The 26,832-nt window shown below is 36.0% G+C and overlaps 1 protein-coding gene and 1 pseudogene across 13 annotated transcripts in view; one reads left to right on the plus strand and one right to left on the minus strand.

The window, feature by feature from the left end:
• The window catches only part of ATRX (ATRX chromatin remodeler), a 277,372-nt gene that overhangs the window by 179,717 nt on the left and 70,823 nt on the right, over positions 1-26,832 (plus strand). For all 13 annotated transcript variants that reach the window (XM_061136821.1, XM_061136832.1, XM_061136829.1 and 10 more), the window contains 6 exons: positions 761-898; positions 1,895-2,070; positions 3,442-3,559; positions 9,252-9,382; positions 11,227-11,315; positions 11,445-11,617. In XM_061136821.1, the coding sequence (XP_060992804.1) occupies positions 761-898; positions 1,895-2,070; positions 3,442-3,559; positions 9,252-9,382; positions 11,227-11,315; positions 11,445-11,617 (825 nt within the window). The remainder of the gene's footprint in view (positions 1-760; positions 899-1,894; positions 2,071-3,441; positions 3,560-9,251; positions 9,383-11,226; positions 11,316-11,444; positions 11,618-26,832) is intronic.
• On the minus strand, positions 19,890-22,152 carry LOC133051924 (large ribosomal subunit protein uL16-like; annotated as a pseudogene).

The following is a 26,832-nucleotide window of genomic DNA, read 5'->3' on the forward strand; positions in this document are numbered from 1 at the left end:
TTATTCATGTAGCCCCATCTGAACATTGAATAGCAATTGTGTTATTTGATCCATCATACTGAAGCAGTTACTTCTGAAATCATATAGAAGATGCATTCTCTGTAATGCCTAAAATATAGGGGATAATTCGACAATTGCTATTGTTTAAATCAGTGTTTATGTAATTTATGTGTATATTAACCTGCAAGCAATTTGTGGTTACAGGATACTGTAGCCAAGAATGCATATGGTTATTTTCATAAAACAAATCATATGTATTTGTTTTGAAAGAGCCACTCTCTGGTATGAGATGTGTAGCTTGGACAATGTTTTTCTCCCTACCTCCATACCCATGTAACAGTCAGTTTAGCTGTCCTTTATCAGTTAAAATTTTTCCCAGCAATGAGTACTAGTTATTTGAAGTAAGTCAAATGGGAAGTACTACTTGGTCTATTGTGATTTCTACAGTGTTTCTTTAAATGTAACTTTTGAAATTTGTCTTTTCACGTATATATAAGTTACTCTTAGTCTCAAGTGATAGTTTTAACTTATATTGTACTCTTATTCAGAGGCCCTTAAGTACCATCATAATAGTACTTTAATAAACTTAATACTGTTAGTACCACATTAACCAAATATAGCAGCAGATAAAATATAACTGTTCTTATCAGGATGTTGTTTCCACAGCATCTTTTCATAAGAGCAGCACTGTAAAGTGATTAACTTTACTTAAATGGATTGTGCTTTTAATTTTATTATGTATTAAATGTTGTTTTTCTAGGACCTGACTTTGTTGTTTGTGATGAAGGCCATATTCTAAAAAATGAAGCATCTGCTGTTTCAAAAGCTATGAATTCTATACGATCAAGGAGGAGGATTATTTTAACGGGAACACCACTTCAAAATAACCTAATTGAGTGTGAGTCAATGTGTAAAAGAATGTATCCAGTTTTGGAGGAGTTACTGATAGGAACTTGGAAGGAAATGCTGTGCTAAATGAAAGTTTTAGGAAGGTGGAGATTGGAGGAGAGTTGTGTTGAATTGATGTTAGGATACAGTTTGCTGAGGCTGAGGATAAATGATGTGAACCCAGAGAAGTGACTTGTGAGTTTCCCTCATTTTTGTATGTGTGTGGTGACACTAAAGAGGGAACATGAGTTACTCAGCAAATAACAAATTGAAATATCCCATTGTAATCTGTTCTAATAGGTTTTTGTTATTTTTATGTTATTTCTATTCTCTTAGTATTTTTATAGTTACTGTTTTCTGTTTTATTATTTGAATGCTGGTTATTGTTTCACTTTATCTTTCTTTACATTTATCTATAATATATATCTATATTTTATCTTTATTTTTGTCTGTCCCAGTTTTCCCCTTTGTTCTTGCCCCATTTATAGAATGTTACCCCGTTTCACATTGTGGTCCTATATAGCATAGGGCAACTATTTAGGACTTCTTGAACTAAATCAGTTAATTCAAAATTTGATCTAGTGGCTTATTACTTGATTTTATTATTTTGGTTCAGTATCTATGTTGTTTTCACAAGATACCCTTGCTGATCATAAAGTCATGGTTAGAATTACAGAGCGGTTGTTTTATACTCAATATCTATTAGAAAGACTAGTGAGTTAGAATAAAATGTTCTAGGTGTTGTTTTTCCTAAACATTCATTTCCTAAACAGTCTAGAATTTTGGATTGGGTTTTATTTGAATTTCTCATCTGGTTTAGGTAATCCATTTCTAGATCAGACTGATAAACCAGTGTTTAGTCTACACTCAGTTTTGTGTTCTTTCTTTGTATCTTAATTCTAATGCTGCCATGGCATGCATTTTTGACATGAGCATTTTGTCAGAGAATTTGTCTCAGTTCCTTTAGCTATTACTGTTGTTAATGAACTAATATCTTCTTTCTTAGATCATTGCATGGTTAACTTTATCAAAGAAAATTTGCTTGGATCCATTAAGGAATTCAGGAATCGGTTTATAAATCCAATCCAAAATGGTCAGTGTGCAGATTCTACCATGGTAGATGTCAGAGTAATGAAAAAACGTGCTCACATTCTCTATGAAATGTTAGCTGGATGTGTTCAGGTACAAGTACATTCCACAGTAATAATATATTGTTACTTTGTTATATTGTAATCTCAAAATGTTTTCTGAATTTAAACTTGAATTATTTTGTGTTTCCGTCTCCTTCTTTCAGTAGTTTTAGAGTTAAATCTTCTTGCACTCTTTTCCAAAGTGTATTTAGTATTGCAATACGGTGTTGTAAAGTAAAATAAATAATTTTAAAAAATTGCATTGAGATGTTTAGAACATACTTGATTAATTCATTTGCTGGATGTGTAGCTTTATATGTTTATATGTTAATGTTTAGATTTTTCTCAATCTTAAGATAGGGGATATGTAAAAGGAACACAGCTATTATGATTAAGAAATTTCTGTGCTCACCAGATTTTGTAGTACAGTATTCCGAACCTCATTTGTTTGAAATGGTTGTAGGAAAGGCACTTAGGAATTATGAAAGAAGTAATCCTGAAGAAACAGTTTTGTTAATTCCAAGTACATACAATAACTTTAATGGACTAATAGTGTTCTTTACACATAGATTTTCAGTAAACCATTGTTAATGAGTAGATAAGTATGTAGAGACTGATCAAGCAGTTAATAGATCTCAGTTCTTTATTTTTCTTAAGACACCAGTTATTAATGGATGTAACAGATGAGATAGGCTGTCCTTTTGACTGACTGTACTACCGTTATATAAGGTAAAAGTCATTCTATTTGTTCAGGTTACCCACAGGTACTAGCAGGTACTCTTATTTCTGTATTACTGCTACTACTTAGGTGGCATTTTTCTGATTTAGTTAGTCATTTGTATCTATCACATTAGTGTTCTTTCTTTTCTGTTCCTATGTTATATGGTTTTATGAATGCCTATACATGGCTTATTTTCTCAATTGGACAAACATTCCCCCTGATGTTATATGTTATCCTTTGGCATGTTGGCACATTTTACCCAAAGGATAACCCAGACTGCATTGGACTTTGATTCATCCGTTTTACTGTATGATTAAAGCAATTTTTTTTTGCTAGCACTACCTACTGTATCCCCTCCCCACCTTTTTTTTCTTTTCTTTTTTTCTATATAGAGGAGACCATTTGAAAACCTAAATTGCTCACTTGGTAGTATGGCCACTTCAATTTAAAACCTGCCTGGTGTGTTGCAGTATCTTTTTACCAGTGAGTCATACTGTGTAGTCACATGAAATACATTAACTGCAATTAAATGGGATCATTGTGTGATTAAAGAGGGTAAATATATTTAAGTAAATGTTTTCTTATATGTCTGGTACCTTTTATTTGTGTGCACTTTTTAGTTGCAAGCAGTGATGATTCTTAGAGCAGTTAATTCCTGTCATATATTTAACTAATTTTCCTTCTGTTTATTATTAATTGCAGAGGAAAGATTATACAGCATTAACAAAGTTTTTGCCTCCAAAGCATGAGTATGTTTTAGCTGTGAGAATGACTCCTATTCAGTGCAAACTCTATCAGTACTACTTAGATCACTTAACAGGTAACAAATACACTTAATTTATTGTTTTTTTCTTTCTTAAGACATTCTTTTTCTGAAGAATGCTGTCGTGGTAATTTTACCACATCAGTTGTTCTTCTGCAATTTGGATTTGCATAAAATGGTATGTTTATATTGTAAAAACAAAAAATATTTCTAATTAAAAAACTAATATTCTCAAAATAAAACTAAGGAACAAACTAGTGAAAAAATATATAGAATATATCAATAATGTCTTAATTTGTAAAGAGCTTTTATTTCATAAAATATTATGTATTTGACTAAATCCATAAAAGAAGATATATAAAATTCCAATGTATTATTAAAAATATCCAACCACATTAATAAAGACCTATAAGTCAAACTCATGAAATTGCTTTTTTAGGTATCAAATTGACAAATGTTGAAGGGAAAAAAGGGCAAAATACAAAGCAGAGCACATATTATGTCCCAATGTTACAACAAAAGTGCACGAAATGCCTAAAATACACAAATAACTTAATAACACGTTATTTTCTGAGTGATTACATTATGAGGAACTTATACTCTTTTCCATGTGCTTTTTTAAAATTGTTGTTATTTTAAAATGCTTATTTTTTTAATCTTTGACCATATTGGGTCTTAGCTGCAGCATATAATAGCTTTTGTTGCTGCACACAGGCTTCTCTTTACTTGTGGCACGTGAGTTCCAGAGCATGTGGGCTCTGTAGTTGCAGCATGCTGGCTTTTCTCTAGTTGTGGCATGTGGGCTGAGTTGCCCCACAGCATGTGGGATCTTAGTTCCTGGACCAGGGATTGAACCCGTGTCCCCTGCATTGAAGGCAGATCTTATCCACTGGACTACCAGAAAAGTCACTCTATGTGCTTTTAAAACATACAGCAAAATAAAAAATAAAAAAAAAAAAACATACAGCAGATAGATACTGTTTCATCATCAATAAATTCAGGTGTTCGTATGTGTCTGTTTGTCCAAGGTTGTCACCATTCACAGAGCAAAACGTTAGTTTCTGTTTGGTCTGGAGTGATATTTTTTACTTGTTGGTCACTTTATTCTGGTACCTTTCCCCAGTTGATATGCCAGATTTATTTAGGGGCTATAGGTTAGAAGGCACTCTTCAGCCATTTTTAACACAAGAATTGATCAAAAAATAATAGAGAGTGGAGGTTTATACATACACATTACAGTGATGCTTCATATTAGTAGTTAAAGTAACACTCTTTGTGACAGATAATTTCTGTTTTAGAAAATAGAATAATGATGATGGTCCTCAACAGTTGTTCTGCTTTGGGGAAAACAGGTTTCTAATGTTTGTATTTTATAGAGATTTTTTGCTTTATTTTTAAAACAATTTTCTGACTGACTTTTGAAAGGAGATCATTTCTACTAAGGCACACATTTTTGTTTGTATATTAATCATAAGCTGTTAGATTTATTGTACCATTTGGACTTGAATGACAAAAAGTGCAGACATCATTAAGTAACTAAATATAGTCATTCCAGTGAGAAAGAGAGAGAGGGATGTTGAGACCTGTCTTTCTTTAATCTCTGAATAATAAAAGGTGCTAAATTTGGTCACTTAATATTTTCTCCAAAATATTTAAAATTTTGTCTCATTGTGGGGAATGTGCTGTTTTAAAATATTAAAGAATCAGTTATATTTAATAACCAACAGCAAAATGTTAATAGCTCATGTATAGATATTAAAACATACTCTTTCTAAGAGCAGTGTAATATTTAAGATTTAAGGGGACCTCATTTTTTATAACTTTAATTGATAGGAGTAAATATCTAAAGTACTAACTGCTATAGCTTCTTAACTAAGAAAGGTATGGTTGTTAATTTATCTGGTACCATGAATCTTTCAGTCATGAGAATGTCTTGGAATTTCCCCCCTACTAAATGTGATGTTTTATTTTCCTTAAAGTAGAATAACCTGAGTTAATAATCCCTTGGAAAAAACTTTCATAAAAGGCCAAATGGATTATATTAAAAGCTGCTTTATCTTGATTCTCACTAGTAACCATCAAAGTGTTTCTCCCAAAATGTCACCTATCTCACTTGCAGTTAAAATCTTTGATACTTTATTGATTACATAGTCCAAAAATACTTTTGTTTCTTTATTTGACTCTTTTTATATTCAACTTAGCTTTAAGAAGTTCACATAATTGTTTTCTTTTAATACTAGCAACAATTTGATGGTAATTTTAGTAGTAATAATTTATAGTATATTTAATATTAGCAGAATTAAGGTCATAAAAGACTAAATTTAATGAATTTCAAGAAAATTAGTATCTTCGTAATTTTCCTTCATTCTCTAAAAAATGCAATTCTTTTCTTTCCTTTTTACCATCAAATTCTCTGGTGACTCAGACAGTGAAGAATCTGCCTGCAGTGCGAGAGATGCAGGTTTGATTCCTGGGTCAGGAATTTCCCCTGGAGGAGGGCATGACAACCCACTCCAGTATTCTTGCCTGGAGAATTCCATGGACAGAAACCTGGTGGGCTACAGTCCATGGTGTCACAAAGAGTCAGACACAACTCAGCAGACACAACTCACTTTCCATCAGAAGTTTCTGTTTACATGTAAGCCTCTGCCTTCAGTAAACACTTTAGGTTTTATATGTATGAATACTTAGTTTTAAAACAGCCTGATTTTTAGCTTAAATCACTATTAAAATCCATACATTGTCTTAGGCATGCTGAAATGGAGCACATACAAAAATAGTCTACAGAATGGAAGAAAATATTTGTAAGTCATTTTCCTAAAAGGGATTAATATCCAGAACATATAAAGAACTCTTACAACTTCTGTGTGTGCATGTGCTCATTTGCTTCAGTCATTTCTGACTCTTTGTGACCCTGTGCACTGTAGCCTGCCAAACTCCTCTGTCCATGGGATTCTCCAGGCAAGAATACTGGAGTGGGTTGCCTTGCCCTCCTCCAGGGGATCTTCCTGTCCTAGGGATCCAACCTGTGTTTCTTATGTCTTCTGCATTGGCAAGCGAGTTCTTTACCACTAGTGCCACCTGGGAAGCCCCTTACAACCTAACAACAACAAAAACCAAACCTAACAACAACAAAAACCAAACAAGTCAATTCAAAAACAGACATAGGGGTTTTCAATAGACATTTCTCCAAAAAAGATATACAAGTGACTGACAAGCACCTTAAAAGATGCTCTATATTATCACTAGTTATTCAAGAAATGCAAATAAAACCAAGAGATACCATATTACACACAATAGGATGACTCTCAGATAAAGATAAGTATTGGAAGTGATATTGGAGGAATTAGAACACTTGTGTAGCTGCTGTGACAAAAGTGTGGCAGTTGCTCAAAGGGTTGAGCAGAGAATTACCATGTGATACAGCAATTGTACTTCTAGGTAAAATTCTACTTTCAAAATAATTGAAAGCAAGAATTCAAAACAGATAGTTATCAATTCATGTTTATATAGCAGCATTATTTGTAATAGTCAAAAACATGGAAGCAATCAAAGTGTCCATCAAGTAATGAATAGATGAACAAAATATGATATATGTAAACAATGGAATATTACAATCTTTTAAAGAAATTCTGACGTGAATGGAACTTGGAGACATCATGTTAAGTAAAATAAGTCGGAAACAAAAGGACAAATACTGTGTGATTACATTTAGAGTTGACTAGAAGAGTCAGATTCATTTAACTGATACAGAGTTTCTGTTAACAATCATGGCAAAAGTTTTAGAAATGTAGAGTGCTGATGGTTGTACAAAGTTTTAATTATACTTAATGCCACTGAATTGTACTCTTATAAATAGAGAACAATAAAATCCTATTATCTTTAAAAATGAATGGATCTATGTACTGTACATTACAAGTTGATTCAATGGTTCTGGAGTAGGGCTTAGGCAGCTGCATTTTTCCCCCCTTTATTTATTTATTTATTTTTTCAGTGGGTTTTGTCATACATTGATATGAATCAGCCATAGATTTACATGTATTCCCCATCCCGATCCCCCCTCCCACCTCCCTCTCCACCCGATTCCTCTGGGTCTTCCCAGTGCACCAGGCCGGAGAACTTGTCTCATGCATCCCACCTGGGCTGGTGATCTGTTTCACCATAGATAATATACATGCTGTTCTTTGGAAACATCCCACCCTCACCTTCTCCCACAGAGTTCAAAAGTCTGTTCTGTACTTCTGTGTCTCTTTTTCTGTTTTGCATATATGGTTGTCGTTACCATCTTTCTAAATTCCATATATATGTGTTAGTATGTTGTAATGTTCTTTATCTTTCTGGCTTACTTCACTCTGTATAATGGGCTCCAATTTCATCCATCTCATTAGAACTGGTTCAAATGAATTCTTTTTAACGGCTGAGTAATATTCCATGGTGTATATGTACCACAGCTTCCTTATCCATTCATCTGCTGATGGGCATCTAGGTTGCTTCCATGTCCTGGCTATTATAAACAGTGAGGCAGCTGCATTTTTATAATTCCTCTGGGTGATTCTGATGTACCCTCTGCCTGAGAATCACTTCTCTAAATGTTGCTCAATATGATTAGCCATCAGGGAAATATAAATCAAATCCAGAACAAGATATAGCCATACCTTAGCCTCTTTAAGTGTTCAAGTGTAAAGAGACTCATTTATGTCTTTGTAGAAATAAAAGGATTATAAGAGAATGCTATCAAGAAATTAGATGCCTCATTTTCACAGCAATGATTTCTATCATACACAGTGGCAATACCTCTAATCAGGCAAAATAGCAAGTACTGTATTTTTATGCTTTTTTATTCATATTTCATATCATTACTGAATATACATCTTGTCCCTCGTGGAGATGTGAATTTAGATCTTTTAAAACTGTGGACAGAAAACTGTTATTGTTTAAATACCGTTCTTTTAAAAGATCAACTTTGTTCTTTTGTGTTTTACCCCCTTGATAATTTTGTCATATTAATGAAATGTACATTCATTTCATTTTTACTTCATTTTCATATAAAAAATATATTGTTGAAGTTTCTCTGGGCAAAATAAATAATTTTTTCAACTTGAAAAACAGTTTTTATAAATACTGGGTTTTTTACATAAGAGTTTTGATTAAGTACTGTGTACAAAGAGTGGCTTTATCTAAAGCAGGAATTTGTAATCTAGAGCACATGGATATGTGCTCATGAATCTAGCACATGAATCTAGGACCTGAATAAGAAAATACTGCCTGTTTCCACTAACCTCTATCAAAAATATGGCATTTTTCTAGTTATTAATTCAGGCAATAAACCATAGTATTAGTGATAACTGTGACTTTGTTACCAATAGAAATAAGAAGTATTTCTACATATTATTGTTGTTACTGATATCTCAAACTTATTTACCTTTATCAGTACTTCAAAATTTCAGGCCATTGTTAAACTTACTACTATATTTGTTATTTAATGCATTAATAAGGTATGCATATCACTATACCACAAGTTTGTTTTTTTAACATTTTGATTATTTCTGTATGATGGATTTCTTTTGTAATCCTGTTTATTTTATGTGTTTTGAAATAGTCTAAAAATGAGGGCCTATTAGCTTCTCTACAGGGCCAGAGTATTCTGATGCACAGATCAATCTAAGGCCCTAATACAGAAGCACCTTGGTTGAACTAGAGAATTCTTATGTCTTAACATTAGCTTTTTTTTTTTTTTCCTTTTGATCAGGCGTAGGTAATAGCAGTGAAGGTGGAAGAGGAAAGGCAGGTGCAAAACTTTTCCAAGATTTTCAAATGTTAAGTAGAATCTGGACTCATCCATGGTGTTTGCAGCTGGACTACATTAGTAAAGAAAACAAGGTAAATTAACTAACCTAACCTAAAATTGATTAAAAGGTATCTGTAGTAAGTAGAATAACTTTGGAAAAAGGTTGATCTGTATAGACTTAATGTATATTCAGATTTCTTTTTCTTTGTGCTACATTTCAACCTATTTTATTTCTAGTTAATTACTCTGTGTTTCAATGAATTGTGATTATGGAAGGAGTGTTAATGTTCATCTTTTTAAAAAATTTTTAGTGGCATATAGTTGATTTACAATATTGTGTTACTTTCTGTTGTATAGCAAAGTGAATCAATTGTACGTATATCCACTCTTTTTTAGATTCTATTCCCATATAGGTCATTACTGAGTATTGAGTAGAGTTCCTTCTGCTATACAGTAGGTCTTTATTATAGTATTGTGTATATGTCAATCTCAATCCCCTACCCCCTTCCCAATGGTAACCATAAGATTGTTTTCTACACTTGTGACTCTTATTTCTGTTGCTTAAATAAGTTCACTTGTACCCTTTTTTTAGATTCCACATATAAGCAATATCATACAATATTTGTCCTCCTCTGTCTGACTTACTTCACTCAGAATGATAATCTCTAAGGTCCATCCATGTTGCTGCAAATGGCATCATTTCATTTTTTATGGCTGAATAATATCCATTGTATATATATATATATATACCACATATTCTTTATCCATTTCTCTCTCAGTGGACATTTAGGTTGCTTCCATGTCCTGGCTATTGTACACTTTTTGAATTACAGTTTTTTCCAAGTATATGCCCAGGACTGGGATTGCTAGATCATGTGGCAATTCTACTTTTAGTTTTTTAAGGAACCTCCATACTGTTCTCCATATTGGCTGTACCAATTTACATTCCCACTATCAAGGCTTCCCTGGTGGCTCAGACAATAAAGAATCCACCTGCAATGTGGGAGACCTGGGTTAGATCCCTGGGTTGGGAAGATCCCTTGGAGGAGGGCATGACCACCCGCTCCAGTTTTCTTGCCTGGAGAATTCCCATGGACAGAGGAACCTGGCAGGCTACAGTCCATGAGGTCACAAAGAGTCAGACACGACTGAGCGACTAAGCACACACACACCAGCAATATAAAGGGTTTGCCTTTCTCCACACTGTCGCTAGTATATATTGTTTGTAGAGTCTTGATGGTTGTCATTCTGACCAGTGTGAGATGGCATCTCGTTGTTTTGTCTCTGGTTTCCTTTGCTTTGCAAAAGCTTTTTAAATTTTAATTAAGTCCCATTTGTTTATTTTTGTTTATCTTCATTACTCTCAGATGTGAGTCAAAAAAGATCTTGCTGCGATTTATGTCAGAGAGTGTTCTGCCTATGTTTTCCTATAAGGGTTTTATAGCATCCAGCCTTACGTTTAAGTCTTTAATCCATTTTGAGTTCATTTTTGTGTATGGTGTTAGGAAATGTTCTAATTTCATTTTGACATATAGCTGTCCAGTTTTCCCGGCACCACTTATTGAAGAGACTATCTTTTCTCAATTGTATATTCTTGTCTCTTCTGTCATAGATTAACATCTTTCATAACCATAGTAAAATAGTCAAAATTAAGAAATTCAAATAAGTACTAGTAACTAAACAATAGATGTTAATTGGATTTCATCTGTTTTTGTATTTACATCCTTTTTCTTTTCCATGAGTCAATCTAAGACTTCACATTGCATTTATTAGTCATATCTGTGATGTTTCCTTTATTTTTTCTAATATATTCTAGTTCTTCAGTTCTTTCTTATCTCATAACAGTGAACTTATCCTTAAATGAAATAGACATCATCATTATAATTTCCAGTATAAATTGCAATAAATTCTTAAAATCTTCATTTTTTTCCCCTAGGGATATTTTGATGAAGACAGTATGGATGAATTTATAGCTTCAGATTCCGATGAAACCTCCATGAGTTTAAGCTCTGATGATTATACAAAGTAAATTGAATACTTTTTGTGCCCTGTGTTGACATGTTTAAAATCCCAACTTGCTGATTGTCTTCTAATAATTGGCACTTGTATTTTTCCTGTGTTTCCCTAATCATTTGGATTTGCTCTCTTTTTTAGAAAGAAAAAAGCAAAGGGGAAAAAGGGAAAAAAAGATAGTAGCTCAAGTGGAAGTGGCAGTGACAATGATGTTGAAGTGATTAAAGTCTGGAATTCAAGATCTCGAGGAGGTGGTGAAGGAAATGTGGATGAAACAGGAAACAATCCCTCAGTTTCTTTAAAACTGGAAGAAAGTGAGTCTAATAAATCTTGCATATATCATGGAACATTGATTTAGAAAATATCATGTCATTGTAAAGTCATGCTTCTTTCCAGTTATTAATTATCCTCACCAATGGGCTCAAAGGAATATCTTTCCACAATTGGTAAGCATCTAGGATAATCATATGCACATAATAGCAACAAATGTTTAATGAATGTTAAACATTCACAATGGTTTGTAGAAGCAAACCATTGTGCTCTCTCTGGTATTTAAGAAGAAGGAAAAAAAGAAAAACTAACATTTATTTACACATATATGCCTAAATTCTATATTATTTTCACCCCATGTGTTAGCTTACTTAATTCTTGAACAGCCTCACAATATTGTTATATCTTTATAAATGATTGGTAGAAGAGGATTCAGACCTAGGTATATCCTATTTTAAACCCACCATGGTGATTTCACTTAACTACGTATAAATAACTGTAAGCATTTCAGGTAATAAACTATGATTGTCATTCATTTTATACAGTAAAGCTAGTTTTGATGTTTTAGTCTTTTTCCTTTGTAATTCTTCATAATCTATATTTATTGACTATTTTTTAGATTTCCCTTGTCTCAGGTACAGTTGTGTCATCTACTTCGCTTTCTCTTTCTTTCTTTCTCTTGTGCATGAGTATAAACTCAGTGAAAGTCTTCCATTGAACTTCCCAGTGGCTTAAGTTCTCTTTACTCGTATCTACATTTGAAGGATGAATACTCAGGCTCCACATTCTCCTAGAGCAGTCTGACTAGATGTTTAGAAACTCAAGTGCTAGGAACAGATAGCTGAACATTTAAAATATCTAGAGACTCAACAGTATAAATAACTCTAAATATGTGGCATTTGTGAATCATGGAGCAAAGTATAGACCATCTGTGAAGAGAAGGGAGATGTGGCTGCCAGCTCAGTGAATGATCTATGAACAGACAAGCTTAGCTGGTCTTAGGCCTGCAGCTGTACAAATTTGGTGATTCCCTGATAAACATTTCTCTCTCAGTACCTCCTTGGAATAGACAGATGGCAGCCTAACAACAGACCTTGGCTTACTTCTCTGAGAAATCAGGGGAGTAGTATAAATTAAATTGCAAAATTTCTTTTCTTCTTATTTTTGAAATTTAGTTTATTTATTTTTATTTTTCGTGACATTGGGTCTTAGTTGCGACGCCTGGGCTCTGTAGTTGTGGTGTACAGGCTTAGTTTCCCTGCAGCATGTAGGAACCTAGTTCCTTGATTAGGGCTTGAACCCATGTCCCCTGCACTGGGAGGTAGACTCCCAACCACTGGACCACCAAAGCAGTCCCTCTTTTCTTGTTTTTGTCCCCTGCTATCCCATAAAGACAGCTTAGCAGTGTTCATCTTCCAACTAGATTTAAAGTATACTTAAAGGAATACTTGGGCTTCCCTGGTGGCTCAGAGGTTAAAGTGCCTGCCTGCAATTTGGGAGACCTGGGTTCGATTCCTGGGTTGGGAAGATTCCCTGGAGAAGGAAATGGCAACCCACTCCCGTATTCTTGCCTGGAGAATCCCATGGACGGAGGAGCCTGGTGGGATACAGTCCATGGGGTTGCAAAGAGTCAGAAACGACTGAGCGACTTCACTTTCACTTTTCACTTTCTAAAGGAATGGTTAAAGTTTAATTTAAGGTGGTGGGAATCTCCTGCTATTTTCTCCTCTGGTCTCCTGATCTGCAATTCACTTAAATTTTCCTTAGTCTCTCATCTCATAATTAGAAATAAATAGCTCATAGCTTATGTGTTCCTGGGAATGATTTTTCCTAAAATACTCTTGTTGAAGTTTTTCTTATAACTTATGGTTAAGAGAAAAGAGAGTAGACCAACCAGTATGTATCATCATACTGTGCTCTAAATCGGTTACATAAAAGTATGTTGAGGTATAGATCCCTTCATCAGTTGGAAGTACTGTTGGGGTCTAATGCAGCTTGGTTGCTTTCAGAAATGAGGAGCTTCTTCCAGTTTTTCTGTTGTGCAATTATAAGTATTAGGTTGGTATAAACATAATTAATGGTTTCAGACAGTGATTTTTAAATTATTATAACAAGGCTCAAACATATTTTTATTAATCAAAATAGGAACCATTAAAATCAATGCAGTTTTGCCAACAAGAAGTAAGTTTGCTTCTTCCTGTAACATAAAGAATCCATGCTTCAGGATTCGATGATCTCTTGGAAGGCATTTTCTGCCTCCTCCTGGTTTTGGAATCATTTTCCCAGGAAAAAGTTGTTGAGATGCTTGAAGAAGTGGTAGTCTGTTGGCAAGAGGTCAGGTGAATGTGGTGGATGAGGGAGAAACCTCATAGCCCAATTCATTCAACTTTTGAAGCATTGGTTGTGTGATGTGTGGTCGGGCATTGTCATGGAGAAGAATTGGGTCATTTCTGTTAATCAATGCTACCTGTAGGCATTGCAGTTTTCGGTGCATGTGATAAATTTGCTGAGCATACTTCACAGGTGTAAATGGTTTCTTTGGTATTCAGAAAGCTGTAGTAGATCAGATGGGCAGTAGACTGCCAGTCAGTAATCACGACTTTTTTTTTGGTGCAAGTTTGACTTCGGGAAGTGCTTTGGAGCTATTTCTTGGTCCAACTGCTGAGCTGGTTATCGTCAGTTGTCATACAAAATCCAGTTTTTGTCACATGTCACAATCTGTTTGATTAATGGTTCATTGTCATTGCATAGAATGAGAGAAGATGACACTTCAAAATGATTTTTTTTGACTTTCGGTCAGCTCATGAGGCACCCACTTATCGAGCTTTTTCACTTGTCCAATTTGCTTCAAGTGCTGAATGACCATAGAATGGTCGACAGTGAGTTCTTTGGCAACTTTTTACGTAGTTGAAAGAGGATTGGCTTCAGTGATCCTCTCAGTTGTTCGTTGTCAACTTCTGATGGTCAGCCACAGTGCTCTTCATCTTCAAGGCTCTCATCTCGTTTGCAAAACTTCTTGAACCACCACTGTACTGTACATTCATTATCAGTTCCTGGGACAGATGTGTTGTTGATGTTGTGAGTTGTCTCCACTGCTTTATGACTCATTTTGAACTCAAATAAGAAAATCGCTTGAATTTGCTTTTTGTCTAACATCATTTTCCTAGTCTAAAATAAATATAAAATAGTAAGTCATAACCCATTAGCAAAAAAGCATAAAGCAAGAAATGCACACTAAAATGATGACCACATTTATTTACAATGTATTCCAGTATCAAAAAGCAAATTTCAACAATGCAAAAACCGCAATTACTTTTGCACCAACCTAATATCACTTTCCATATTTGCTGAAATATGGAAAAGACTATAAAAAACTGGAGCAAAGAGTAGGTTGCTACATGTTATGAACATAAACGCAGACAGGGAAAGCTGTGGGTTCCAAATGACAAACTTCACCTATTCCTCTAGTGTGTAGCTCTCTGTGGTCAAATAGAAGTCATTCATATATGGGTGTATTTCATTTTTTGCAGCTCTCTGCATGTATAGTTGATCAGAAACATTTTTTAGAACAAATAGATGATAAAAATCCATTTTTGTTCTTTAGATCTAGATCTAGATCTATATAAGGCCAAGTAGATCACAGCATATGGTCATATATACCTTGTATATATCATTCATTTTTTGGCCATGCTTTGTGACTTGCAGGATCTTAGTTTCCAGACCAGGGATCCAACCTGGGCCTTGGCACTGAAAGTGCCAAGTCCTAACCACTGGATTGCCAGGAAATTTCCCTCCAAAATCATTTTCTTATAGTAAATGTAAAACCTGAATTGTAAGTATTAAGGAACCAAGGTGTTGTACCTGGAAATGGAAATGGATACTATTAACAAATAAGTAGGTGGCTGTAATTGACCTATCATTTTTCACTACATATTTTACTTTCCTTTAAAGAGTTGATATCTAATTGATTTGCATTAGCCTTCTGATCTTTCTGAGAAACAGGATCTTGAATAAGTCATTTAAGTTTACCTTACAGCATCTACATCTTTGTGTTTTAGTTTAGTATCATATTAGGATACTTTGTGAGGAGGAAATGACTGTATATAAACTACTTCAAAATATTTGAATTATTATTATTTCACAGCAAGCATACCTTGTTTTATTGTACTTCACAGATACTGTGATTTTCACAAATTGAAGTTTGGTGGCAACTCTATGTTGAGCACATCTATTGGCACCATTTTTCCAATAATATTTGTTCACTTTGTATCTGTGTGTCACATTTTGGTAATTCTCACAATATTTCAAACTCTTTTGTTACTGTTATGTTTGTTATAGTGCTCTGTGATCAGTGATCTTTGATGTTACAATTTTAATTGTTTTGGGGAGCCATGAGCCACACCCAGGTAAGATAGGCAACTTAATTGATAAATATTGTGCTGTTCAGGTTCTGGCTGATCTACCAAATGGCCTTTCCCCTGTGTCTCTCCCTCTCCTCAGGTCTCCCTGTCCACTAAGACACAAAATATTGAAATCAGGCCAATTAATAACCCTACAATGGCCTCTAAATGTTCAAGTGAAAGAAAGACTCATTTGTGTCTCACTTTAAATAAAAAGCTAGAGATGATTAAGTTTAATGAGGAAGACATGTTGAAAGCCAAGATAAGCCAAAACTAGGCCTCATGCACCAAACAGCTAGTAGCCAGATTGTAAATTCAAATGCAAAGTTCTTTAAGGAAATTAAAAGTGCTACTCCACTGAACACATGAATGATAAGAAAGTGAAACAGGCTAATTGCTGATATGGAGAAAGTTGTAGTGGTCTGGATAGAAGATCAAACCAGCCATAACATTCTCTTAAGCTAAAAAGCCTAATCCAAGGCTTGACCCTAACTCTGTTCAATTGTAAGAAGCGTGAGAGAGGCAAGGAAGCTGCAGCAGAAAAGTTTGGAGCTAGCAGAGGCTGATTCAGAGGTTTAAGGAAAGAAGCCATCTTCATAACATAACAGGACAAGGTGAAGCAGCAAGTGGTGATGTAGAAACTGCAGCAAGTCATCCAGAGGATCTAGCTAAGATAATTCATGAAGGGGGCTGCACTAAACAACAGGCTTTCATTGGAGACAAAATGGTGTTCTGTTGGAAGAAGATGCCATCTAGGACTTTCATAGCTAGAGAGGAGAACTGGATTTCCAGCTTCAAAGCGCCAAAGAACAGGCTGACTCTTATTAGGAGCTAATGCAGCTGGTGACTTCAAATTGAAGACAGTACATTCTGAAAATCTTAGGCCCCTTAAGAATTATGCTAAACCTACTCTACCTGTGTTCTGTAAATGGAACAACAAAACCCGCATAACCTCACATCTGTTTACAGCATCGTTTACTGAGTATTTTAAGCTCACTGTTGAGACCGACTGGTCAGAAAAAAAGATTCCTCTGAAAGTATTACTGCTCTTGGTCACCCAGGAGCTCTGATGGAGATGTACAGTGAGATTAATGTTGTTTTCAAGCCTGCTAACACAGCATTCTTTCTGCAGCCCATGGACCAGGGAGTCATTTCGACTCTCAAGTTTTATTATTTAAGGAGTACCCTTTGTAAGTCTATAACTATCATAGATAGTGATTCCTCTGATGGATCTGGGTAGTCAGTTGAAAACCACCTGGAAAGGACTCACCATTCTAGGTACCATTAAGAACATTTGTGACTCATGGGAAGAGTCCAAAATATGAACATTAACAGGAGTTGGGAAGAAGTTGATTTCAACCTTCATGGATGCCTTTGAGGAGTTCAAGACTTGAGTGGAGGAAGTTACCGCTGATGTGGAAATATCATAGCAAGAGAACTAGAATTAGAATTGGAGCCTGAAGATGTGACTGAATTGCTGTAGTCTCATTATAAAACTTTAAGAGATGAAGAGTTGCTTCTTGTGGATGAGCAAAGAGAGTGGTTTCTTGAGATGGAGTATGCTCCTAATGAAGATGCTGTGAAGATGGTGGAAATGACAACAGAGACTTGAGAACCTTTCTTAAACTTAGTTGATAAATCCACGGCAGGGTTTGAGAGGATTGGTTCCAATTTTGAAAGAAGGTCTACTGTGAATAAAATGGTGTCATATGGCATCACATGCTACAAAGAGATAGTTCATGGAAGGAAGAGCTATTATTGATGCAGCAAACTTCATTTTTTAAGGAATTGCCACAGCCACCCCATTATCAGGAACCTGACTGTCAGCAGCCATCAACATGGAGGCAAGACTGTCCACCAGCCAGAGCAATTATGACTCGCTTCAGTGAGATGAAGGTTAGCATTTTTTAGCAATAACTACTTTTTAATTAAGGTATGTGCATTGTTTTCTTAAGACATAATGGTATTGCATACTTATAGACTACAGTATAGTATATAAGGGCTTCCTAGGTGGAGCTAGTGGTAAAGAACCCATTTGCCAGTGCAGGAGACGTAAGAGATGCAGGTTCGATCCCTGGGTCAGGAAGATCCCCTAGAGGAGGGCATGACAACTCTAGTATTCTTGCCTGGAGAATCCCACAGATAGAGGAAGGAGCCTGGTGGGCTATGATCTATAGGTTTGCACAGAGTCAGACACGACTGAAGTGACTTAGCAAGCAAGCATAGTATATAAACATAACTTTTACAAGTGCTGGGAAACCATGAAGTCATGTGACTCACTTTATTGTGCTATTTGCTTCATTGTGATGGTCTGGAACTAAACATGCAATATCTCTGAGTGATGCACTTATTTTCAGAGTAAGCTTTATCAGTGAGCATTTATATTTAAAAACATAAAGTAGATTGAGGAATACGATGGCACAAGAACACCCTGTCTTTACCTACTCCCCTGAGCACACTGATCTACACCTACATATAGCACACTTCTTGAAGAAAATCTGAGGGCCCAATATGCTGGTGCTGCCAATAGAAGAACCACATAGAAACTAATAGGAAAGTCAGAGACACAGTATCCATGGGAATCTCTCCTCTTTCAGGATGATCTACAATAGAAAGATATATTGCTGAGGCATCCAAATGCAGACACACTCGCTCTGGGACACAGTGAAAAAACTTTAAAGGCACCTAGAGTATATGTAAAGGAAATATGTTTACTAACCCTGAAGTTGCTGCCAAAATGACAGGGAGCTGCTGGAGATCTGGCTTGGGTAGGAGGCACTGATGATCACAGTTGTCTGGAGTTGCCCCCCAGGACTCCTCCTGGCCTGTGACTGCTGTACTTCCAGCTGCCCCATCAAGGTAGCCTACAGCCCAGCACTCTTCAGGGATTGCTCCTGGACCATGTCCTCTCCAGCTCCAGCTCTCCTTCTAAGGCAGCCTTATACACAGTACTTCCCAGGGGACTGCCCCTGGACTGGGCCTGCTCCAGGCTCTTTGGTCCCACCACTGCAGTATTGGGCATAGTGTTCCCCAGGGATTAACCCCTGTTGGTGCCCACTGCAGCCCCAGCCAGCCTGCCAAAGCCTTTAGGCCCATGTGGTCTACACAGGGAATGATCCCATATAAGGCCTCTTCGAGATTAGGAGAGGTAGTTGTTTCTCTTAATTTATAGAAATGTAAAGGAAATAAAAATAATGAGATAGAGGAATGTGGTCCAAATGAAGGAACAAAATAAAACCCCAGGAAAAAATAAATCCCAGTGAAACAGACATAAATAGTTTACCTGAGAAAAGATTTTAAAGAAACTGTCCTAATGGTGCTCACCAGACTCAGGAAAAGATTGGAGGAACTCATTGAAAGCTTTAACAAAGACTTAGAAAATACAAGAAAGAATCAATCAGAGCTCAATACTGAAACTGAAATGAAAAAGTTGCACTTTATGGAATCAGAAGCAGATGAGATGACATAAAGTGACAAGCAATCTGATAGATAAAATAGTAGAAATTATCCCCATAAGAATAGCAATAAGAAGGAAAGGATTTTTTAAAAAATGAAAGTATATGAGCCATCTGTGAAACATCAACCATATTCACATTATGTGGTTCCCAGTAGGAAAGAAAGTAATAAAAAACTTTCTTGAGAAATAATGGTGGAAAATATCCATACCTAGGGAAGGAAACAGATACCCAGGTATAGGAAACAGAGATCCCAAATAAGATGAACCCAAAGAGACTCATACCAAGGTACATCATATTTAAAATGGAAAAAGGTTAAGATAAAAAAGAGAATTTTAAAGACAAGAGAAAAACAGCTAATCATATATCAATAGAAGGGAACTCCCATACCAAAATACATCATATTTAAAATAAAAGTTTAAGATAAAAATAGAACTTTAAAGACAAGAGAAAAACAGCTAATCATATATCAATAGAAGGGGACTCCTATAAGCCTATAAGCTGATTTTAAAGCAGAAACTTTGCAGTCCAGAAGGGAGTGCCAGGATGTATTTAAAGTGCTGAAAGGATAAAAATTTACAATCAAGAATACTCTGCCTAGCAAGGTTATGATGCAGGCTTGAAGGGGGCAATAAAGAGTTTTTCAGACAAGCAAACAACTCTAAAGAAGTTCATAACCAGTAAACTGGCCTTCAATATTAAAGGGTCACTTTTGAGGGTAAAGGAAAAGGTTACAACTAGAAATAAAATATATGAAAGAAAAAAATCACTGGTGATGGAAAATAGATGGTAAAGGAATTAGATCAGTCACTTTAAAAAGCTAGTATGAAAGATCAAAGAAAAAGTAGTAAAAAGAATATCAGGTATAAGTAAGTAGTTACGGGATACATAAAATAAAAAGAAATTAAATATAACAACAAAAAATAAAATGTGACAGGCAAGTGAAAATGGAGTGCTTTTTTTTGGATTGATTGATTGACAGATTGGAAAGGAGGATTTAATGCTGGGCGTGAACAAGCAGTGGAGAAGCCAAGGCTGTTGTGATTCTGTGACCTGCCATGTGTCCAGGGGGCCATAATTAATGATGTATTTGACCCCACAGCCAAGTGGGATGAGTTGCTTTTCTGCCACCATGTGTTCAAATTCATTGACTTTAAACTTGGTAAATCCTCACCTTTTGGACAGGTGAATCTTCTGTTGGCCAGAGAACTAGAACTTGGCCCTGTGTAGGGCCTCAGTCATGTGTTCCTTATTCTTCAGCTTGGTGCTGATGGACATGATGACTTGACCAATGTGTACTGTGGCGTGTCAAAGGCACCCTACATACCTTCTTAGAGTTTGTCAGCCTCGGCACAGGACACTGTCTTGTTGATGCAGATGTTGTGGAAGGGTGATGTGTTTGGATGTGGAAACCATCTTTGACATAGCTTTTCACCATGTACTTAGTACAAGTAGGGGCAGCCTCCAGTGGAGAACTGCTCATACTCATCTGACACCATATGACCACAGAGTGGGAACTTTTGCCTCATGGTAACCACAAATCAAAAATAGCTACAATGGATACACAAAAAAATAAAAGAATCCAAATGTGAAACTAAAGAAATCCATCAAAAAACAAGGGAAGAAACAGGGTAAGACTGGAACAGAGAAGAACTGAAAACATAACCAGAAAACAAGTACCAAAATGGCAATAACTACATGCCTTCCATAATTATTTTAAGTGTACATTGACTAAATGCTTCAATCAAAAGACATAGGGTAGCTGAATGGATAAAAAAGTATGACCCATCTATATGCTGCCTGTAGCAGACTCCTCAGATCTGAAGACACACATAAACCAAAAAAGAAGAGATTATAAAAAAGATACTCCATGCAAATGGAAAAGTAAAGAATGCTGGAATAGTAATACTTATATCAGACAAAATAGGCTTTAAAATAAAAACTATAAGAAAAGACAAGGAAGGGCATGCCATTGTGATAATAGGGTCAATCCAACAAGAGGATATAACATTTATAATTATTCATGTACTCAACATAGGAGTACCTAAATATATAAAGAAAATATTATAATAGAAATAAAGGGAGAAATGTACAGTAATACAGTAATAGAGGACTTTAATACCCCACTTACTTCAATGGATAGACCATCTAGACTCTAAATTGGTAAAGGACATATTTGGCAAGATGTATTTAATCGATATAGATCATTTCATTCAACAGCAGCAGAATACACATTCTTTTCAAGTATACATGGAATATTTCTCAAGACAGATCACATATCATGTCAAAAAACAAGCCTTAATAAATTTAAGAAGATTGGAATCATATCAAGCATCTTTTTAGATCAGAGTGGTATGAAACTAGAAGTGAAGTAGAAAAAGAAAACTAGAGAAAAACAGTAACATATGGAGGCTAAAAAACATGCTACTAAACAAGTAGTAGATCAACAAAGAAACCAAAGAGGAAATTAAAAAATGCATTGAGACAAATGGAAATGGAAACACAACATTACAAAATCTATGAGATGAAGCAAAAGCAATTCTAAGAGAAAAGTTCATAGTGGTACAGGCCTACTAGAAGAAATAAGAAAAATGTCAAATAAATCATGTAAATGTACATTTAAAGGAACAAGAAAAAGGACAGGCAAAGGCCAGCGTTTGTGGAAATAATGAAGATTAGAGTGGAAAGAATGGAAATTGAGATAAAAAAGTAAAATTAAATGAAATTTAGTGTTGTTTTTTTGAAAAGATAAAGAAAATCAAACATTTAACCAGACTTATAAAAAATGAGAGCCCAAATAAATAAAATTAGAAATGAAAAGAGAAGTTACAACCAACATCAACAAAATAAAAAGAATAACAAATTAGACAACCTAGGAGAAATGGATAAATTTCTAGAATTGCACAATCTTCTAAGACTGAATCATGAAGAAATAGAAAATCTGAATAGACCTTATACTACTAACAATATTGAGCCTATAGTTTAAAAACAAAAGTCCAGGTACAGATGGCTTCACAGGTGAATTTGTGGGTTCGATCGCTGGGTCGAGAAGATCCCATGAAGGAAGGCATGACAGCCAACTCCAGTATTCTTGCCTGGAGAATCCCATGGATAGAGGAACCTGGTGGGCTACAGTTCATAGGGTCACAAAGAGTTGGAAGTGACTTAGAACAACGACAACAACAAATGGTAATTTTACTTTTTTTTTTTTTTTTGAGGAACCTCCATTCTGTTCTCCCGTGACTAAAACAGTTTACATTCCCACCAACAGTGCAAGAGGTGTTCCTTTTCTTCCCATCGTCTCCAGCACTTACTGTTTATAGATTTTTTGATGATGACCATTCTGACTGGTGTGAGGTTGTACCTTATTGTCATTTTGATTTGCATTTCTCTAATAGTTAGCAGTGTTGAATATCTTTTCGTATGTCTGTTGGACACATGTATTTCTTCTTTGGGAAAATGTCTATTTAGGCCTTCCACGCATTTTTTGATTGAATTGTTTTTTGATATTGAGCTCTATGAGCTATTTGTATAGTTTGGAGATTAATCCTTTGCAAAGAGCATTGGGGTGCATGTATCTTTCTGAATTAGTTTTCTCTGGATATATCCCCAGAAGTAGGATTTGAGAGCCATATGATAACTCTAGCTTAAGTTTTTCAAGGAACATCCATACTGTGCTTCAGCCCTGTTTACCAGGGCTTCCATGGTGACTCAGATGGTAAAGAATCTGTCTGCAGTGCAGGAGACCCAGGTTCGATCGCTGCATTGAAAAGATTCCCTGGAGAAGGGAATAACTACCCACTCCAGTACTCTTGCCTGGATAATTCCATGGACAGAGGAGCTTGGCAGGCTATTGTCCATGGGGTTGCAAAGAATCAGACACGACTGAGGGACTTATTGAACTTATATGCAGAGTACAGCATGAGAAACGCTGGGCTGGATGAAGCACAAGCTGGAATCAAGATTGCCAGGAGCCTGTGCAAGTAGAGCCTGTTAAATCAATAACCTCATATGCAGATGACACCACCCTTATGGCAGAAAGTGAAGAAGAACTCAAGAGCCTCTTGATGAAAGTGAAAGAGGAGAGTGAAAAAGTTGGCTTAAAGCTCAACATTCAGAAAACAAAGATCATGGCATCCGGTCCCATCACTTCATGGGAAATAGGTGGGGAAAACAGTGGAAACAGTATCAGACTTTATTTTGGGGGGCTCTAAAATCACTGCAGATGGTGACTGCAGCCATGAAATTAAAAGACGCTTACTCCTTGGAAGGAAAGTCATGACCAACCTAGACAGCATATTAAAAAGCAGGGACATTACTTGGCCAACAAAGGTCCATCTAGTCAAGGCTATGGTTTTTCCAGTGGTCATGTATGGATGTGAGAGTTGGACGGTGAAGAAAGCTGAGCACCAAAGAATTGATGCTTTTGAACTGTGGTGTTGGAGAAGACTCTTGAGAGTCCCTGGGACTGCAAGGAGATCCACCCAGTCCATCCTAAAGGATCAGTCCTGGGTGTTCACTGGAAAGACTGATGTTGAAGCTGAAACTCCAATACTTTGGCCACCTGATGTGAAGAGCTGACTCATTGGAAAAGACCCTGATGCTGGGAAAGATTGAAGGCAGGAGGAGAAGGGGATGACAGAGGATGAGATGGTTGGATGGCATCATCGACTTGATGGACATGGGTTTGGGACATGGATGGACATGATGGACATGGACTCCGGGAGTTTGTGATGGACAGGGACGCCTGACGTGCTGCGATTCATGGGGTCGCAAAGAGTCGGACACGACTGAGCAACTGAACTGAACTGAACTGAGGGACTGACATACTGTTCTCCATAGTCTTTGTACCAATTTACATTTCCACCTACAGTGTATAGGAGAGTTCCCTTTTCTACACACCCTCTACAGCATTCATTTTTTAAATTTTAAAAAGAAAATATAGGTTCTGTTATTTTTTAATGACTTTATTTTATATATTGATTGATTTTTGGCTGTACTGGGTCTTCGTTGCTCCTCATCGTCTTTCTCTAGTTATTGCAAGCAGGGTCTACTTTCTAGTGCAATGTGCATTTTTTTCCTCATAGCAGTGGCTTCTTTTGTTGTGGAGCACAGGCTCTACTTGCACAGGCTCCAGTATTTTTGGCTGGCAGGCTCTAGAGCACAGGCTCACTGGTTACAGTTTACAGGCTTAGTTGCCCCATGGCATGTGGAATCCTCCTGGACCTCCAGGGATCGAACCTGTGTGCCCTGCATTGGCAGGCAGACTCTCAACCACTGGACCATGACGGAAGTCCTCTAGCATTTATTGTTTGTAGAGTTTTTGATGTCAGCCATTCTAAGAAGTGTGGGGTGATATAAATTGTAGTTCTGATTTGCATGTCTTGAGAAATGAGTGATGTTGAGCATCTTTTCACATGTTTGTGGGCCATCTGTGTATTTTCTTTAGAGAATTGTCTGCTTAGGTCTTCCACCCATTTGTTGGTTGGGTTGTTTGTTTTTTGTTTATTTTTATATTGAGCTGCATGAATATTTGTATATTTTTAAGATTAATCCTTTCTCAGTTGATTCATTTGCAAACATTTTCTCCCATTCTGAGGGTTGTCTTTTCATCTTGTTTTTTGTTTCCTTTCCTATGCAAAAGCTTTTATGTTTAATTAGGTCCCATTTGTTTATTTTCATTACTTTAGGAGATAGAAAGAATCTTGCTGTGATTTATGTCAAAGACTGTTCTGGCTATGTTTTCTTCTAAGTTTTTAATAGTGGCTTTGCATTTAGGTCTTTAATCCATTTTGTGTATGCTGTTAGGGAATGTTCCAGTTTTATTATTTTACATGTAGATGTTCAGATTTCCCAGTACCACTTACTGAACAGACTGTGTTTTCTCCATGGTATATACTTGCCTCGTTTGTCATAGATTAGGTGACCATAGGTGCATGGATTTATTTCTGAGCTTTCTGTCCTGTTCCATTGATCTATATTTGTTTTTGTGCTAGTACTGTAGTATCTTGATTACTGTAACTTTGTAGTATAGTCTAAAGTTGGGGAGCCTCATTTCTCTGGCTCTGTTTTTCTTTTTCAAGATTCCATTGTCTATTAGCGATCTTTTGTGTCTCCATACATATTTTGAATTATGTGAAAAATGCCATTGGTAATTTGATAGAGACTTCATTGAATCTGTAGATTGCTTTGAGTAGTATAGTAATTTTCACAATATTGATTCTTCTAATCTAAGAACATGGTATATCTTTCCCATCTGTTTATGTCATCTTTTATTTCATCAGTGTCTTGTATGTTTTGCATACAAGTTTTTTGCCTCCTTACTGTGCTGTGTGCTGTGCTTAGTCACTCGCTTGTGTCTGACTCTTTGCGACCCCATGGACTCTATGTAGCCTGCCAGGCTCCTCTGTCCATAGGGATTCTTCAGGCAAGAAAACTGGAGTGGGTTGTCATGCCCTCCTCCAGGGGATCTTCCCAGCCCAGGGATTGAACACAGGTCTCGCACATTGCAGGTGGATTCTTTACCGACTGAGCTGCCAGGGAAGCCCTTTGAGTCTTTAGGTATGTATATTCCTAGGTACTTGATTCTTTTGTTGTGATGGTAAATGGGATTGTTTCCTTAATTCTCCTTCTGATCCTTCATTATTAGTATATAGGAATGTAAGAGATTTCTGTGTATTAATTTTGTATCCTGCAACTTTAATAATTCATTGGTTACCTCTAGTAATGTTCTGGTGGCATCTTTATGATTTTCCATGTATGTTATGGAAATTGTTAATGTTTGGAAACATTTTATGTTTTATGTTATGGAAACGTGTTAACTGTACACAGTGACAGTTTTACTACTTCTTTTCCAATTTGGATTCCTTTCCTTTTTCTTCTCTGATTAGTATGGCTACTACTTCAAATCTATGTTGAAGAATAGGGGCAAGAGTTGACACCCTCATCACCTTCTTGATCTTAGAGGAAATACTTTCAGTTTGTCACCATTGAGAATAATGTTTGCAGTGGGTTTGTCATATGTGGGCTTTATTGTGTTGCAGTAGCTTCACTCTATGCCTACTTTCTGGAGAGTTTTCGTCAGAAATGAATATTAAATTTTGTCAGTAGCTTTTTCTGCATCTGTTGAGATTATTATATGGCTTTTATATTTCCATTTGTTAATATAGTGTATTGCATTGATTGATTTGTGTATCAAAGAGTCCTTGCATCCCTGGTGTATTGCATTGATTGATTTGTGTATCAAAGAATCCTTGCATCCCTGGGATAAACCCTACTTGATCATGATGTGTGATTCTTTTAATGTGTTTGATTCTATTGGCTAGTATTTTGTTGAGGATTTTTGCATCTATGTTCTTTAGTGATACTGCCCTGCAATTTTCTTTTTTTGTGATCTTGGTCTGA

Source organism: Dama dama, chromosome X (genome assembly GCF_033118175.1).
Source record: "Dama dama isolate Ldn47 chromosome X, ASM3311817v1, whole genome shotgun sequence".
NCBI classification, from domain to species: domain Eukaryota; kingdom Metazoa; phylum Chordata; class Mammalia; order Artiodactyla; family Cervidae; genus Dama; species Dama dama.